This window comes from Cebus imitator, unplaced genomic scaffold (assembly GCF_001604975.1).
Source record: "Cebus imitator isolate Cc_AM_T3 unplaced genomic scaffold, Cebus_imitator-1.0 Scaffold113, whole genome shotgun sequence".
Classification (NCBI taxonomy): Eukaryota; Metazoa; Chordata; class Mammalia; order Primates; family Cebidae; genus Cebus; species Cebus imitator.
The window spans coordinates 7,054,700-7,070,821 of record NW_016107428.1 but is presented as its reverse complement, the minus strand read 5'-3'; the positions used below and the strand labels follow the sequence as shown (position 1 = coordinate 7,070,821).

The 16,122-nt window shown below is 36.1% G+C and overlaps 1 protein-coding gene and 1 pseudogene across 2 annotated transcripts in view; both read right to left on the bottom strand.

Moving 5' to 3' along the window:
- CCDC150 (coiled-coil domain containing 150) overlaps positions 1-16,122 on the bottom strand; it is an 81,980-nt gene that overhangs the window by 22,603 nt on the left and 43,255 nt on the right. Inside the window, exons 13-14 of the mRNA XM_037742091.1 lie at positions 12,838-12,951; positions 7,180-7,263 (exon numbers count right to left, since the gene is read on the bottom strand). Of these exons, the coding sequence (XP_037598019.1) occupies positions 7,180-7,263; positions 12,838-12,951 (198 nt within the window). The remainder of the gene's footprint in view (positions 1-7,179; positions 7,264-12,837; positions 12,952-16,122) is intronic.
- Positions 4,529-6,499, bottom strand: LOC108311333 (annotated as a pseudogene). Its single transcript, XR_001828135.2, has one exon. The product of XR_001828135.2 is annotated as a phosphoserine aminotransferase-like (transcript).

Below are 16,122 nucleotides of genomic sequence, written 5' to 3'. Positions count from 1 at the left end.
AAAAAAAAAAAAAAACAAACAAAAAAAAAAACTTGCAAAAAACAATCCTAAGTTTAATCATGCAAAAAATGATTTAGACACTGTAGCCATTTAATTGCACTGAGGTAATTCATTTGGTTTCTAGTGCTTACAGACCTCCAAATGGACATGACACATGAATATAACTGAGATTTTGTGGCTAACATAATTCAGAAATTTGTGGCTAATATATTTGAATCGTGGTACCTGGCATTCAAAATCCTTTTGAGTATGTATAATTAGAACTGTCAATGCAAGAAGCAGACATATCAGACCAGAAGAATGGAGGGGGGAGCCGGGGGAACAGGCATAGAGTCTTGTATTTCACTGACGCAGAATTACAAAAGTTGAATAAATGGAATTCTTATATGTTGAATTATATTTTAAAACTAATTCACAAAGATGACTACTCACATGTCTCTCTTTAAAGAAAATTATCATTTTGGAGGACAAAAACATTTAATATATACTCATAAATCTCCAAATTATGTGTTTTTCCATATTTGCTTCCTTTTATCCCCAACCCCCTCACATACAACAATTAGCATTACTGAACCTACCCCTAAATCAGGAAAATTTTCATTCAAATTTTTTTTATTTAATTCCATCTCTCAGTATCTTGTTTCCTATCTGTAGAGGTAAAACATCTATTTCACTGCAGCTACTGGACATTTTCAGCAACTGTTAAAATTTGAATGTGTTAGAAGTCAGGATGGTTAATAGGCCTTGTGGGTGACAGTTACTGGAAGAAGGTGCTGGGTGTTGGGGATGTTCTGCTTCTTGATCTGAGTGCTGATCACATAGCTACATTTACTTTATAAAAATTCATGAGGCTGTGCCCTGTGTACTTTTCAGATATATGTTATAGTTCAACAAGAAATTAACTGAAAAACCAAAGTATACCAAGCCCCTACCTAACTTCTAAATTAAGGTCACAAATGCAATTGCTTACTGGGGCCAGGCAGCTAACACAATGTTGAAATCCTGTTGGTTAGGTGATGGGGCCAATGGTAGATTAGAGTGAGGCCAAGTAACTCAAACTGACATATGTTTAAAAACAACTTAAAAAGTGTTGGAAATCTTTCAGACATATATACCATCTATCCCATTTATCCACCACTGAACTTAATAAAACATTACCGGTACAATTGAAAGCGTCTGTGTGGCCTACCCCAACCAAACCTCCTCTTTCTATCCTAGAGTTAACTATTATGCTGAATTTATCATCCCTACTCTTTAAAAAGTAACTTTATATGTATCCCTAAACAGTATATAGTATTGTTTTATGAGATTCATCCATGTTAACACATGTAACTCTAATGTACCTATTTAATATACCCTCTTAAATATACTGATTTTAAAACTAGCATAACTACTTTTAGGGGAAATGTGAAAAAATTTAGTGAAGTTCAGGATATGCACATCCTAAAACCCAATAATTCTACTCCTCAGAATTATATTTAACTGAGAGTATGTGAGTATAAGAAGACAGGTACAAAATTCATCAGATCATTATTGTTATTGTTTGCAATCAATTAGAAACTAGCTGATTATCCATCAACAGAAGAGTAAATACATTGTGGCATATTTACATAATTGAATACTGTGCAGCACTGAAAAGGAAGTTCAAACCATGTTTGAACATGAGGCAGCAGTTTCCAATACAGTCTAAGTTAACACACGAAATCCAGTATTTACATCACTCATTAACAAGTTGATTCTGAAAATGCAGTCTTTTACCAAATACGATTCCTATGTATATTTTTAATCCATTCTAATCCAGTTGAGAGAGAACACACAGCAGACTACTGTTCTGACAATGTTTAGTATACAGCTCTTCCTTTAAACTGTCTTGTAAGTGCTCCAAGAGCATTTTTCCTAGAGCTCATGAAGTCACTGCTTTTGGAATGTGGCAGCCCAAGACCTGACATAAAAGCACCAATGAATCAACAGTTTACAATAGTTCAAAAAGTATTTCTTCAAAGACTATCAAAAATCTTAAACTCTTATTATATGAATATGAACAGCAAAAAGGCACATATTGTTCCTTATGATTACATACAATCTAGATAATTTCTAAGATTGCATAGTTGAGGTTTAAAAGGTCAGACAGATAACATCGGACCCATTCATAAATTATAAAATATATTCCATTCTCAGTCAAAATTTGGCTTTAAGTCTGTCGTGAGGGCCTGGGATTTGTCTTATATATTTAATAATACACTTCATTTTTCTTGGGAAAGCTAAAAAAAAAGGTTAAAGTCATGGGTCACAGCCTTTTATGAGATCATTCATTTCACAAAGGAGAAAGTTATTTTATGCCTGTAAAAATGTATACACCCAGCCTGTAATGTAGCCTATTTTTCCCAATGAGAAGTAGGTAAGAGAGGTGTGCTTATCCTCATTTTACAGATGATTAAGATGAAACTCAAGAACATTAAGACCTTTCCATGGTCACACAAGTGTAGATACTAAATGCATCGCTACCTCTGGAAAATATTAATAGATGAAGCTATTTGTCCACTATTTTTATTTTGACAACTATTTTATGGATGAATAATATTTTTGTGAACTCAGGCAGAAACCCTGTCTCCATGGATAAACAAGTCTATTCAACTGCCTCTGTTTCCAGGGTTATTTCTTTTTAGAAATGTGTTATAAAAATTCAGCAAAAAGAGCTATAGGCTTTCTACATTCTCAGCAAATGACCATGCACAAAATTATTATAATAAAGCTTCAAACAATTACAGAATAGGTTTTGGCTTCATAATTTTAGGTTTCAGCAACTATAGGCTTGTAAATATAAGTCACCTGGAGATTAATGAGGCCACAAACTTAGGGATGTTCAGACACTATAGACTTAGTACATGACAGAGCTAGGTATTCTTAAAATCTAGCAATATTTGAAAATTGGTATTTTTTAAATTATACTTTAAGTTCTGGGGTATATGTGCAGAATGTGCAGGTTTGTTACATACCACGGCACAGGTATGCAAATGCCATGGTGGTTTGGTGCACCCATCAACCCATCATCTACATTAGGTATTTCTCCTAATGCCATCCCCTCCCCTAGCCGTCCACCCCCAACAGGCACTGGTGTGTGATGTTCCCCTCCCTGTGTACATGTGTTCTCATTGTTCAACTCCCACTATGAGTGAGAACATGTGGTGTTTGGTTTTCTGTTCCTGTGTTACTCTGCTGAGAATGATGGTTTCCAGCTTCATCCATGTCCCTGTAAAGGACATAAACTCATCCTTTTTATGGCTGCATAGTATTCCATGGTGTATATGTGCCACATTTTCTTTATCTAGTCTGTCACTGATGGGCATTTGGTTTGCTTCCAAGTCTTTGCTATTGTGAATAGTGCTGCAATAAACATACATGTGCATGTGTCTTTATAGCAGAATGACTTACAATCCTTTGGGTATGTACCAAGTAATGGGATTGCTGGGTCAAATGGTATTTCTGGTTCTAATCCTTGAGGAATCGCCACACTGTCTTCCACAACGGTTGAACTAATTTACCCTCCCACCAACAGTGTAAAAGGGTTCCTATTTCTCCACATCCTCCCCAGCATCTGTTTTTCCTGACTTTTTTTTTTCCCATTTATTTATTTTATTGCATTTTAGGTTTTGGGGTACATGTGAAGAACATGCAAAATTGTTGCATAGGAACACACATGGCAGTGTGATTTGCTGCCTTCCTCCCCATCACCTACATCTGGCATTTCTCCCCTTGCTATCTCTCCCCAGCTTCCCACCCCCCACCCTCCCTCCCCTATTTCCCCCCAACTGACCCCAGTGTGTAGTGCTCCCCTCCCTGTGTCCATGTGTTCTCATTGTTCAACACCCGCCTATGAGTGAGAACATGTGGTATTTGATCTTCTGCTCTTCTGTCAGTTTGCTGAGAATGATGGTTTCCAGGTTCATCCATGTGCCTAACAGAGGACCCTAACTCATCGTTTTTGATGGCTGCATAATATTCCATGGTGTATATGTGCCACATTTTCCCTATCCAGTCTATCATCGATGGGCATTTGGGTTGGTTCCAGGTCTTTGCTATTGTAAACAGTGCTGCAATGAACATTTGTGTACACGTGTCCTTATAGATTGACAAAGTTATCACCTACAATAGCAAAGCCAAGCCGTGGCCCCTGCGCCCTGAGTAATTATAACCAAAATAGCTCGAAAAACGAGAAAGGGGACTCTACCCTTTATGCAGCATGAATTTCTAAAGGAAACCCTGGCTCCCTCAAAGCTTAACCCAAAGGGCTGGACTCCGGCTGCAGCCTCTGAGTGCTCCATAACCGAGTGGTTCTCAAGCTTTGCAAACAACACCATCATCTTGAGGACCACTGCACAGCTGGGCGGGTCCACCTAGAGAATCGGATTCCCTGGGTCCGGGTGGGGTCCGAGAACGTGCATTTGACAGCTCTCTCGAGCCGCTACCGCTGCGGGGGCGGGAGCCCATGCAGAGGACCACCGGGAGCAATCAAAGCACGCAGAGAAATGTTTAGTTTAATGGCATAATTAAAAAAACAACCAACCAATCAACTTTCTCTTCTACCTATGGAAAAAACAGTAAAAATGAATCAAGAACTTCTCGCTTTTTTTTCATAAAACAGTTTAAAAAGAAGAAGGGGAAGACTAGGGAGCTGGTGCAACTGTTGCTAATGGAATGCTATAATGCACAAGGTCAAGGATTTATAAGTTCTAAAAGTCTCTACACGTATCAGTGATAACTCTATTATTAGAAATATAAATGCATAGAAATATATAGTATTAAAAACAGACCTTGCTAATATAAACATATATAAAATATGTCACTTCTCTTGTAATAACAGTATAAAGATGGATCTACAGTTTGCCCTTTGCCTGGTACTCTGAAACCACTCCCCCAATGGTCAATACTGACCTTGAATCAACAGCCGCTGAACCCAGGAGACCCCACAGATGTCTACATTCAGCACCTAGAGGACCCCACCTACTCTCTATGCTGTGTTCCCATGACTCCAGAAATAATTGCAACTCGCATTACTAAGTCCACAGGCAAGTTTGAAATCTAACTAGAAAAAGTAGCAGCAAAGGAAAAATAAGCTGGAATTTGTTAGAAAAGCAATGAGAAGATTTCTTAAAATGCTTCCAGTTCAAGTCAGAATTAAGGCGAACATTAGGTTCCACCATCTTTGCAGAGCTGTAGATGTTTTGCTGTTGTTCTTCCAAAAAAGAAGAATCTATAATAACCATGTTCATTTGAGAAAAATACTGTGTTTGTCAACTTTTTCTAGCCATCCGCAAGTTACTTTAAACTTTGTATGTTGTTCAAGAACAGAGTATATTCTGGTTAGGATGTGTTTATAGCTGATACATCCCCAAAAAATTTTTCATGAAGGCGGCCATCTTCTAAACATATTCAATTGTGACAGCATTATACAGAGAGGCCCAGATGTCTCCCACAGACCTATGTCCTTTTAAGGACAACATATTGAGTTCAAGAGCTTTATCAAGAAATCCTTTTTCTAAAGCATCATCTCCTTTGGCATTGCCAATATGGAATGGAATATTCATCTTGTTTCTATTTTGGGGTTCCACTGGACATACGCAGAATCCATGAGAATTATTAATAATCTCATATATCATTTAGGATTTGATGAAGCTAAGCTTCTCCATGGCCATGGCACCTCCATTGTTTTTAATCCACTCCAGGACAAAGCCCATGAAGTAAAAATATGGAGGCGTGTTGTACAAGGAGCTGTTTCTAGCCTGCACTTTGTATTCCAGGACCAAGGGGCACTCTCAGAGGGCAAACCCCAGCAGGTCATCATGGACAATCACCATGGTGACCCCAGCAGAGCCAACATTCTTCTGGGCACCACAAAAAAATCACACCAAATTTGGAAACATCCACTGACTTAGACAGTAAGTTTGAGGACATGTCGCAAACCAGTACTGCTCGACATCAGGTATAAAGTCAAACTCCACACCATGCACTGTCTCATTTGCACAGTAATACACGTAGGAGGCATACGGGGTGAGGTTCTAGGTGCTTGGATCTGGAATTTTTGTTTAGAGTGAACAATATTTATAGTCCCAAACTTCTTGGCTTCTTCTGTGGCCTTAGCTGACCAAGCTCCTGTCACCACACAGACCGCACACCTTCCTGCTTCCAAGCCAGTCAGGTTTAAGGGGACAGCACTGAACTGGCTGGACCCACCTCCTTGCACAAAAATCACTTTATAGTTGTCTGGAATGGCTAACAATTCCTGCAAAAGATTCTCTGTATTGTTAATAATCTTGGCAAAATCTGACGATCTGTGACTCATTTCAAGAACACTAATGCCAACTCCTCTGTAGTCTAATAATTCCTTTTGTATCTCTAACACTGAGTGTGGTAGTTTGGTGGGACCAGGTCTGAAGTTGACCACCTGTTTCAGGGTATACATGGTGCAGCAGTGAGGGCGGTAGGTCAGTCAAGGAAGACTGAACACGTGAACCATTTCCTCGCTTTTTAATGATCACCATTCTAAGTAACGTGAGATGGTATCTCATTGTGGTTTTGATTTGCATTTCTCTAATGACCAGTGATGATGAGCTTTATTTCATATGTTTGTTGGCTGTATAAATGTCATCTTGAGAAGTGTCTGTTCATACCATTCACCAACTTTTTGATGGGGTTGTTTTTTTCCTGTAAATTTGTTTAAGTTCCATGTAGATTCTGGATATTAGCCCTTTGTCAGATGGATAGATTGCACAAATTTTCCCCTATTCTGTAGGTTGCCTGTTCACTCTGATGATATTTTATTTTGCTGTACAGAAGCTCCTTAGTTTAATTAGATCCCATTTGTCAACTTTGGCTTTTGTTGCCATTGCTTTTGGTATTTTAGTCATAAAGCCTTTGCCCATGCCTATGTCCTGAATGATACTGCCTAGGTTTTCTTCTAGGGTTTTTATGGTTTCAGGTCTTACATTTAAGTCTTTAATCCATCATGAGTTAATTTTTGTATAAGGTACATGAAAGGGGTCCTGTTTCAGTTTTCTGTATACAGCTTGCCAGTTTTCCCAACACCATTTATTAAATAGGGAATCCTTTCCTCATTGCTTGTTTCTGACAATTGGTATTCTTAAAATTCAGACAAGAAAAATCAGAAAATAAATCTCATACCTGGAGTTTTCCCTTTTCATAGGCCAGTTTATTTTTACTTTCAGTAATTTTTCCCAAGACATTTTCCACCTTCTGTTGGACAAGCTGATAAGGCAAACACAGGCATCAGAATCTCTAAGCACAGAAAGGAATAACCATTTTCATTTTTAAACAAGTATTTATATCCTTACCGTTTCTATCATCATAAGATCAAGATTCCTATTTATTTGCTACTGCTGCCTTTTAATCTTTCCCAACATAGTTGATCACATGGCTAATATGCAACATGTACAGACTGCTAATAAAAGCATGAAGCCTTAAGAGTACCAGGGTTTGTTGGTTTGTATATTAACTCTTTTTTTGTTATGTCAGTTATTCCTTTGTAATTATGATCCAACCCAGATGTGGTGTGGTTATATGAGTGACTGCAAGTAGTCTGTAGAGCATTACACAGTTCTTGATGAAAATAGCAGCTGCAAATGACCACAACCACTGACAGCAGAAGGCACCTCACTTATCATGGTAAAAAGCTGTTCAGAAAAATCTCAAAAACAAAATAAGTGTTTATTGGAGACTCGAACTCATTGATCAACTACTCAACACAGCATTATCTGGGGCAAACATTCTATATTTCACAAAATTACATATTTTCATTATTTAAACAGCCCTTAATAACAACAATTATTTTTTCATATGCTGTTGTTCTCAGATCAGAAAAAATAAGTACAAAATATAGTTTTCTTTTGATTAAACTTTGGGCCATATTGGTACTTTCTTTATATGAGGGACATCATTAACTGATTGAACATGGAGATTTTCACTCTCCACAATCAATGCCAGTATTATATCTTAATAACAGGACAAATAGCCATATGTCAAAATTATCATAAACCAAATGTGGAGATAAAGGACACACAAGCAAATGTGACTAAGGACACAAACTCTTAATCACTCATAAGCTAACTAGCTGCACTGTGGATCATTTGCAGTAAATATTAAGTTCAAAGTCTTATTAATGTTGGCAAGTATCTTACATTGACATTATTCACTATTTCTGGTTTATATTTGCTTATTTGGTGAATAATAGAACAGAATGTCTTTTAGGCATTTTAAGCCAAAGAATTTTAGACTTTTGTTTTATGTTCAACTTTAGGTAAGCTGACAAAGATGAAACCCATGCATCAATTTACATAGGAGATATTCCTCATCATTTCCAACATGATTACAGCTATTCTTTAGTCACCACTTTGTAATATCCTTTATTTCAAGTATGTGAACCCAACACGACTGCTTCTAAATAAAAGAAAAAAATTCCAAACTAGATTACTATAATATGTAACTCAGATTTTCCTCTGTTCAAAATATTTTCTATGAGAAGGTACACTAAGCTGGGCATGGTGGCTCACACCTGTAATCCCAGCACTTTAGGTGGCTGAGGTGGGAGGATCACTTGAGGGCAGGAATTCAAGACCAGTATGGTCAACATAGCAAGACCCTGTCTCTACAAAAATTTAAAAAATTAGCTGGGCATAGTGGTGCACACTTTTAGTCCTAGTTACTTGAGAGGCTGAAGTAGGAAAATTGCTTGAACTCAGCAAGTCGAGGCTAGAGTGAGCTGTGATGGTGCCATTACCCTCCAGCCTGGAAGACCAAGCAAGACCGCTATCTCTAAAGAAGAAAAAAGAAAAAAAAGAAGGCACAGTAGGCTGACGCACTGTTTTCTCCTTAGCAGTTGCCTTGGCTAGAAGAATTTGCATTTTTGACATTCAACACTTGTAAAAAATCTATGGAAAAGCCAAAAAGAATTATTAGCCCTTATATGCCACCTACCCTAAAATGATACACCTTTGATATAAAAACTTATATCCAATACTAGGCTTTGGTGGATTATTAACTATCATGACCAAGTATTTGTCCTGTCAGAATTAATATTTCATACATTATTAAAAATATTCATAATTCAGTTTTTAAAAGTTTTAAAAATCACCGTGGCCCAGGCACGGTGGCTCAAGCCTGTAATCCCAGCACTTTGGGAGGCTGAAGCGGGCAGATCACAAGGTCAAGAGATCGAGACTATACTGGAAAACAGATCAAGACCATCCTGGCCAACATGGGGAAATTCCATCTCTACTAAAAATACAAAAATTAGCTGGACGTGGTGGTGCATGCCTGTAGTCCCAGCTACTCGGGAGACTGAGGCAGGAGAAAAGCCTGAACCCAAGAGACAAAGGTTGCAGTGAGCCGAGATTGCACCATTGCACTCCCTGGCAACAAAGCAAGGGTCTGTTTCAAAAAAAAAATAATGATAATAACTGTACTGCTCCTCCTAAGGCAAAGGAAAATATATTTTAAAAAGCATTTAGACAAGTAGAGTAGGATTATGTTGACCAAGTCTTCAGCAGCAAAATAAATTTTGCAAGGATGGTCAATAATACCTCAAAAGCAAAGGTACAACAATAAAACCTTAATTATTTAAAATTTGATTCAAACTTCTACAAATTAACATGTCCCAGTGTGCTGTAAAGCATAGGTAGAACATATGAAAAACCAAGAACTAGAGTTAACTTAAAATATGCGAGTTCTAATGAACAGTAAACACTAAAAAAATAACTATCTTCTTGAAATGTAGGAAGGTTTTATTAAGGAATAAATTATGTGTCTTCTATAAAAGTTGACCAAAAATTTTAAAAATAATGGTACTTTTTCCCATCAATACAATTCCCTCTTTTAGACAAAGGCATAAAGAAATTCTTAATCTTTTAAATATACTTTTAAAATAATAATTTTCTCATTTTGCCATCAAAGAGAATGCTAATATACTAAATAAAAATTGTCTGAGCAAAATCAGAATGTAATATTTGACAAAGGTTTACTTATTTAAATATTATGACACACACACAAAAATTGTTCCCAGTTGCTAAGGGAAAGTGGATGTTAAGGCAGTTACTTAAATTACTGTTTACAGATTTAAATAGGCCCTGTACTTTAGTCAACAGGAGACCAGAAATTAGAAACCACTTAAATGAGTGAATATCTCAGGTTCTGAGTTATAAAAGACTCAACTAATATTAACTTTGCTTAAATGCTCTTGGTAACATACTATAAACATTATTAATATACATAGCAAAACAGAAACTGGGGAATCACTTAAGAAACATCATACAGAGAAAAATGCCAAGCATTAGAATATCCATTTTAACTCAGAAACACACAGATAACACTCTTTGGAAAAACAGGAAGTAAAAATAGGGAGAATTATCTTAAGATATGAAAGGTAGGTTGCCAAAGATCAAAAGTAAACCACAAAATTATTTCTAAAATCATTTTGTAAACCCAGATGAGCTGTACAAGTTAGCTGACGCTGTTATAAGAATACACAAAACCAGTGGGATACTGGCATCTTGGTAAACCTATTTTATAGGCAGACTATAAACATTTTTTAAGTTTTTAATTATTTTGAATTTTTTATTCAAAATATTTAACAACCAGTATGAGTATGACGTGAGCCCCAGCAAATCAAATCAACTTTGACATCTGCATGAGTGTACAATGACAATGTCATCCTGGTTTTAAGAAATAATACATTTCAGTTCATTATTTAATTTCAAGTCATTAAAGTCCCAGTTATACAGGAAATTATATTTCTTTCTGGTGCTACAATTTAAAAATATATGTTTAAACCCCAAAAGAGAAGTGGGGAGGATAATCATTCAAATTGAACTCAGGCATGGAAACCTTCCTACATGTGGATCTTTTCTCACTGTGGTTCCCTGACTGACTGTCAGTAGTAACAGAATTAACTGCACTATCACTACAGGCTAAAATGGCAAAAAATAAACCTAAAATTAGGAAATGTAAAAGAAAAAGCAGAGAGAATATTATTGCAATATGACATTAATCCTTACTGCCTGGCAAAACAGACATGACCCTCTTTGTATTCTAGTCAGTCAATGTTTTTAATGCACCTATTATGTATTAGGCATTCTGCTAGGCAAGGGAAGATAAAAATGAGTAACTGCTGGTTTTGTATTAGAAGAGAGTGAACACAGATGCATAAATAGGTCCACTTCTAATCAATGTAGTAATTATTCTGATATATGGGTGTGCAGAGTATACTGTGGGATACCTACACTAGGAGAGATCCTCTTGGCATTGCAGGCCATGAGAGGTTAAGAGCCTTCCCAGGTCATACAGTAAATGGAGGTTGAAACCAAGTCTATCTGAATTCAAGTTTGTGGCATTACACAGAAAACACACACATGTGTATTTCTAAAAATCAATGAGGGGTTATACCAGAAGGTACCCTTTATAAAGGATTTCAAGTTTTAACTGTCAAAGAACAAAAATAAACTGCCAGCATTGAATGACAATAGGTTTAATGATATTGCTAAGATTCAAAAACAAATCCTGAAATCTCTAGTTCATTCCTCAAACTCATATAGCCAATTGAAGCATTTCCAGGCAGGCGTGGTCAGAGATACCTCTGGGGGGAGAGAGAACTGCAAGCTAGAATTGTGTTGTCTATGAGTTATCACTGGGAACCCGTAATCAAGACAGGTAGGCAGGCAAAAATCAACACTGACTAAATCACTGGCAAGATCTGTCAAAGTCACTAATAAAGTAAGGCTAGGCCTGCTCGCTAGCAATGGATTCAGAAAATAGACTGAGAATGTAGTCTTCCAAAGGAACTCAGCTTAGGCTAGCCAACAAGCAAAGGACATGGCTAAATCTTTAATTCTGTAGAGAGAGGGGGTTGTTCTAAAATAGTACCAGGGTTTACAGCTAATGGATCCTGTCATTCCAATAGTCACTTATTTTTCTCTGAGACAGTTCAGATACTAAGAATTCAATAAACATTAGCTATCTGCTACATGTACTGTATGTATTAATTTACTTAAGCTCAAACATCCTCACAATAATAGCATTATTGTCCTCATTTTGACAGATTAAGAAACTGAGGCTCAGAGAGGTTAAGGATCACACCCAAGGTCATGGCCAAAACTGAAAAGTAGGAAATCTGGCTTGAAACCCATGACAATATAAGAAGATTTAGACTTTGTATAATTTTTCATAGTTGAAGTAATGAGCAGCTTATGACGGTTTGAAAGACTTTAGCTCAGGGTCTTCTAAGAATTTTTGAAGATTATTTGCATGCTTAAAAGCATTTAGTAATACTTTTTCATGTATTCAAAAGCACGCAAGAAAATTATTAGCTACTTAACAGAATGACCATACCTTTAAATCCCCTTTACTTGGAGAAGATGTTTTAAGAACTGTATCATTTATTTGTAATGCACTGACCTTGTCAAATAGCTTTCAGAAATCAGACTTATTACTGATTGCCTAATGGAAGGAATTGTCTGATCAGAAAAAAAATACAAGTTTTTCCTCATAATTTTTGGAAGAGGAACTATTTTAAATTGTTGTATATATTTGTATTTTTCAGTAACATAGATGGTTTGTGAAGGCAAATGTTTAATAAATGCCTTGAATTCACGGTTTCTCAAATTAACTATTGTTTGGCTACTGTAAGAATCTCTGCTATATTTGTTCTGAATTATTCAAGATTTATAATAATTATGAAAACACAAAGAAAACCCATCTTCTGACTTCTGGTTGTTGCTGTTTCTGAACTCATTAGTCACTAATTGGTATTTGGACTGACCTTTTTATACCCACCCCATGGTAATCAGAAGTGACTTGCTGAAGTTCTAGGGAAGCCATTTGATCTGCCAGTTGCTTATTCTCTTCTTCAAGAGTCTGCAGGTTCTGGGTTAATGTGTTTATGTCTACCTTTAGAGAAACAAAAGTAAAAAATAAACCATTCATGCCAGATCCAAAAAAATATTATCTTATTTTTAAAATAACAATCATAACTGTAAAATGGACAATATCTTCCATATGTTCCCTTGCCTCTAAATGTGGAGATTTGACCAGTCAGTCTGATAGCTCTATGATGTTTCTAAGAACCCTTTTCTCTGTATGGTTTGTGGGTCTAAATTTTTTTATTTTTAAATAACCCTTTTCCATTTTTTGAGTTTTTCTAGTTGCCCTCAACAAAAGGGTTATTGTAAATTATATAGTTCTCCTTTACTATAAGTTAAAATCCTTCTGGTATTAACTTAAAATCAATTCAAGCTCATGAATACAGATGCAAAAATCTTCCACAAAATATTAGCAAAACAAACCCAGCAATATATAAAAAGATAACAAATTACGACTAAGTGAAGCTTATGCCAGTAATGCAAAGCTTGTTGAACATTTAACATCAATCAGTATAATACACCACATCAACAGACTATAGAAGAAAAACCAAATAATCATCTTAATACTCACAGTAAAATAATTTCATAAAATTCAACATCAATTCATTATAAAAACTCAGCAAACCAGAAATGAAAGGTAACCACCTCTAGTTGATAAAATGTATCTATAAAAATCCTACAGCTAATATCAAAATTAATGGTAAAAAACTTTCCCCCTAAGGAAAAGGCAAAGGTATCCACTTTCACCACTCCTATTCCACATCATACAGGAGGCCATAGCTGGTGCAATAAAGCAAGAAAACATAATAAAAGGCATAAAGATTGGAAAAGCAGAAATGAAACTGTCTCTACTCAAGACATATGATCATCTAAAGTGGAAATACCAAATAATCTCCAAAAAAGGTACTAGAATAAGTGAGTGTGTCAAGGCTGAAGAATACAAGGGCAAATCTATTGTATTTCTATATATTAACAATGCACAATTAGAAATTCCTATTTTATTAAAATGCCATTTAAAACAGTACTAATACTATAAAATTCTTTAAGTACAAATCTAACAAAATATGTCTAAGATGGGATGTGCTGAAAATTACAAAATACTGATGAGAGAAATAAAAAACTAAAGTAAAATAGATATATCATGTTCATGTACTGACATGTGTTGTGTAACAATCAACAATGGACCACATATGCAACAATGGCTGGAGCAATAGGCTAAACCATATAACCTAGGCGTGTCATAGACTCAAAATAAAGGGATGGAGGAGAATCTATCAAGCAAGTGGAAAACAGAGCAAAGCAGGGGTTGCAATGCAGTTTCTGACAAAGCAGACTTTCAACTAATAAAGATTAAAAAAAGAAAAGAAGGGCATTACATAATGGTAGAGGGTTCAATTCAACAAGAAGAACCAAATCCTAAATATATATGTACCCAACACAAGAGCACCTAGATTCACAAAGCAAGTTCTTAGAGACCTTCAAAGAGACTAAGACTCCCATACAATACTAGTGGGAAACTTTAGGACTCCACTGACAACATTAGACAGATCATAGAGACAGAAAATTAACAAAGATATTCAGGATCTGAACTCAGCACTAGATCAAAAGGAACTGACAGAAATGTACAGATCTCTCCACCCCAAAACAACAATATACATTCTTCTCATCGCTACATGGCATTTACTCTAAAATTGATCACATGATTGGAAGCAAAGCACTCCTCAGCAAATGCAAAATTAGCAAACAGTCTCTCGGACCACAGCACAATTAAATTAGAATTCAAGACTAAGAAATTCATTGAAAGCCACACAACTACATGGAAATTGAACAACCTGATCCTGAATTACTCCTGGGTAAATAATGAAATTAAGGCAAAATTCAATATGTTCTTTAAAACTAATGAGAAAAAAGAGATAATGTACCTAAATCTCTAGGACACAGCTAAGGCACTGTAAAGAGGAAACTGTGTTGCACTAAATGACCACATCAAAAAATTAAATCTCAAGTTAACAACCTAACTTCAGAATTAAAGAACTAAAGAATAAAGAGCAAACAAATCTCAAAGATAGCAGAAAACAAGAAATAACCAAAATCAGAGGTGATCTGAAGGAAATAGAGACACAAAAACCATTCAAAACATCAACAAATCCAGAGCTGTTTTTTAAGAAAAAAATTAATAAAATAGACTTCTACCTAGACTAATAAATAAGAAAGGAGAGAAGTTTCAAATAAACAATCAGAAATAACAAGGGGAATATTACATTGACCCCACAGAAATGCAAACAACCATCAGAGAATATTATAAACATCTCGATGCACATAAACTAGAAAATCTAGAAGAAACAGGTAAATTCCTAGATATATACACCCTCCCAAGACTGAACCAGGAAGAAGAAATTGAATCCCTGAACAAACCAATAACGAGTTCAGAAATTGAGGCAGTAATAAATAGCCTACCAACCAAAAAACACCTAGGTTCAGACAGATTCACAGCTGAATTCTACCATTTGTACAAAGAACAACTGGTATCATTTCTGCTGAAACAATTTCAAAAAATTGAAAAGGAGGGACTCCTCTCTAACTTGTTCTATGAGGCCAGCATCGTCCTGATACCAAAACCTGGTAGAGATACAACCACAAAAAAAAACAAAACAAACAAACAAACAAAAAACTGCAGGACAATATCCTTGGTGAACACTGATGCAAAAATTCTCAATGAAATACTGGCAAACTGAATCCAGTAGAACATCAAAAAGCTTATCTGCCATGATCGAGCAGGCTACATCACTGGGATGCAAGGTTAGTTCAACATATACAAATCAATAAATGTGATGGATCACATAAACAGAACTAAAGAGAAAAACCACATGATTATCTCAATAGATGCAGAAAAGGCCATCAATAAAATTCAACATCCCTTCACGTTAAAAACTCTCAATAAACTAGGCATTGAAGGAACATACCTCAAAATAACAAGAGCCATCTATGACAAACCCACAACCAACATCATACCGAACTGGCAAAAGGTGGAAGCATTCCCCTCGAAAGCCGGCACAAGACAAGATGCCCTCTCTCACCACTCCTATTCAATATAATATTGGAAGTTCTGGCCAAGGCAATCAAGAAAGAGAAAGAAATGAAGGGCATTTAAATAGAAAGGGAGGAAATCAAACTGTCGCTGATTGCAATGATGTGATCC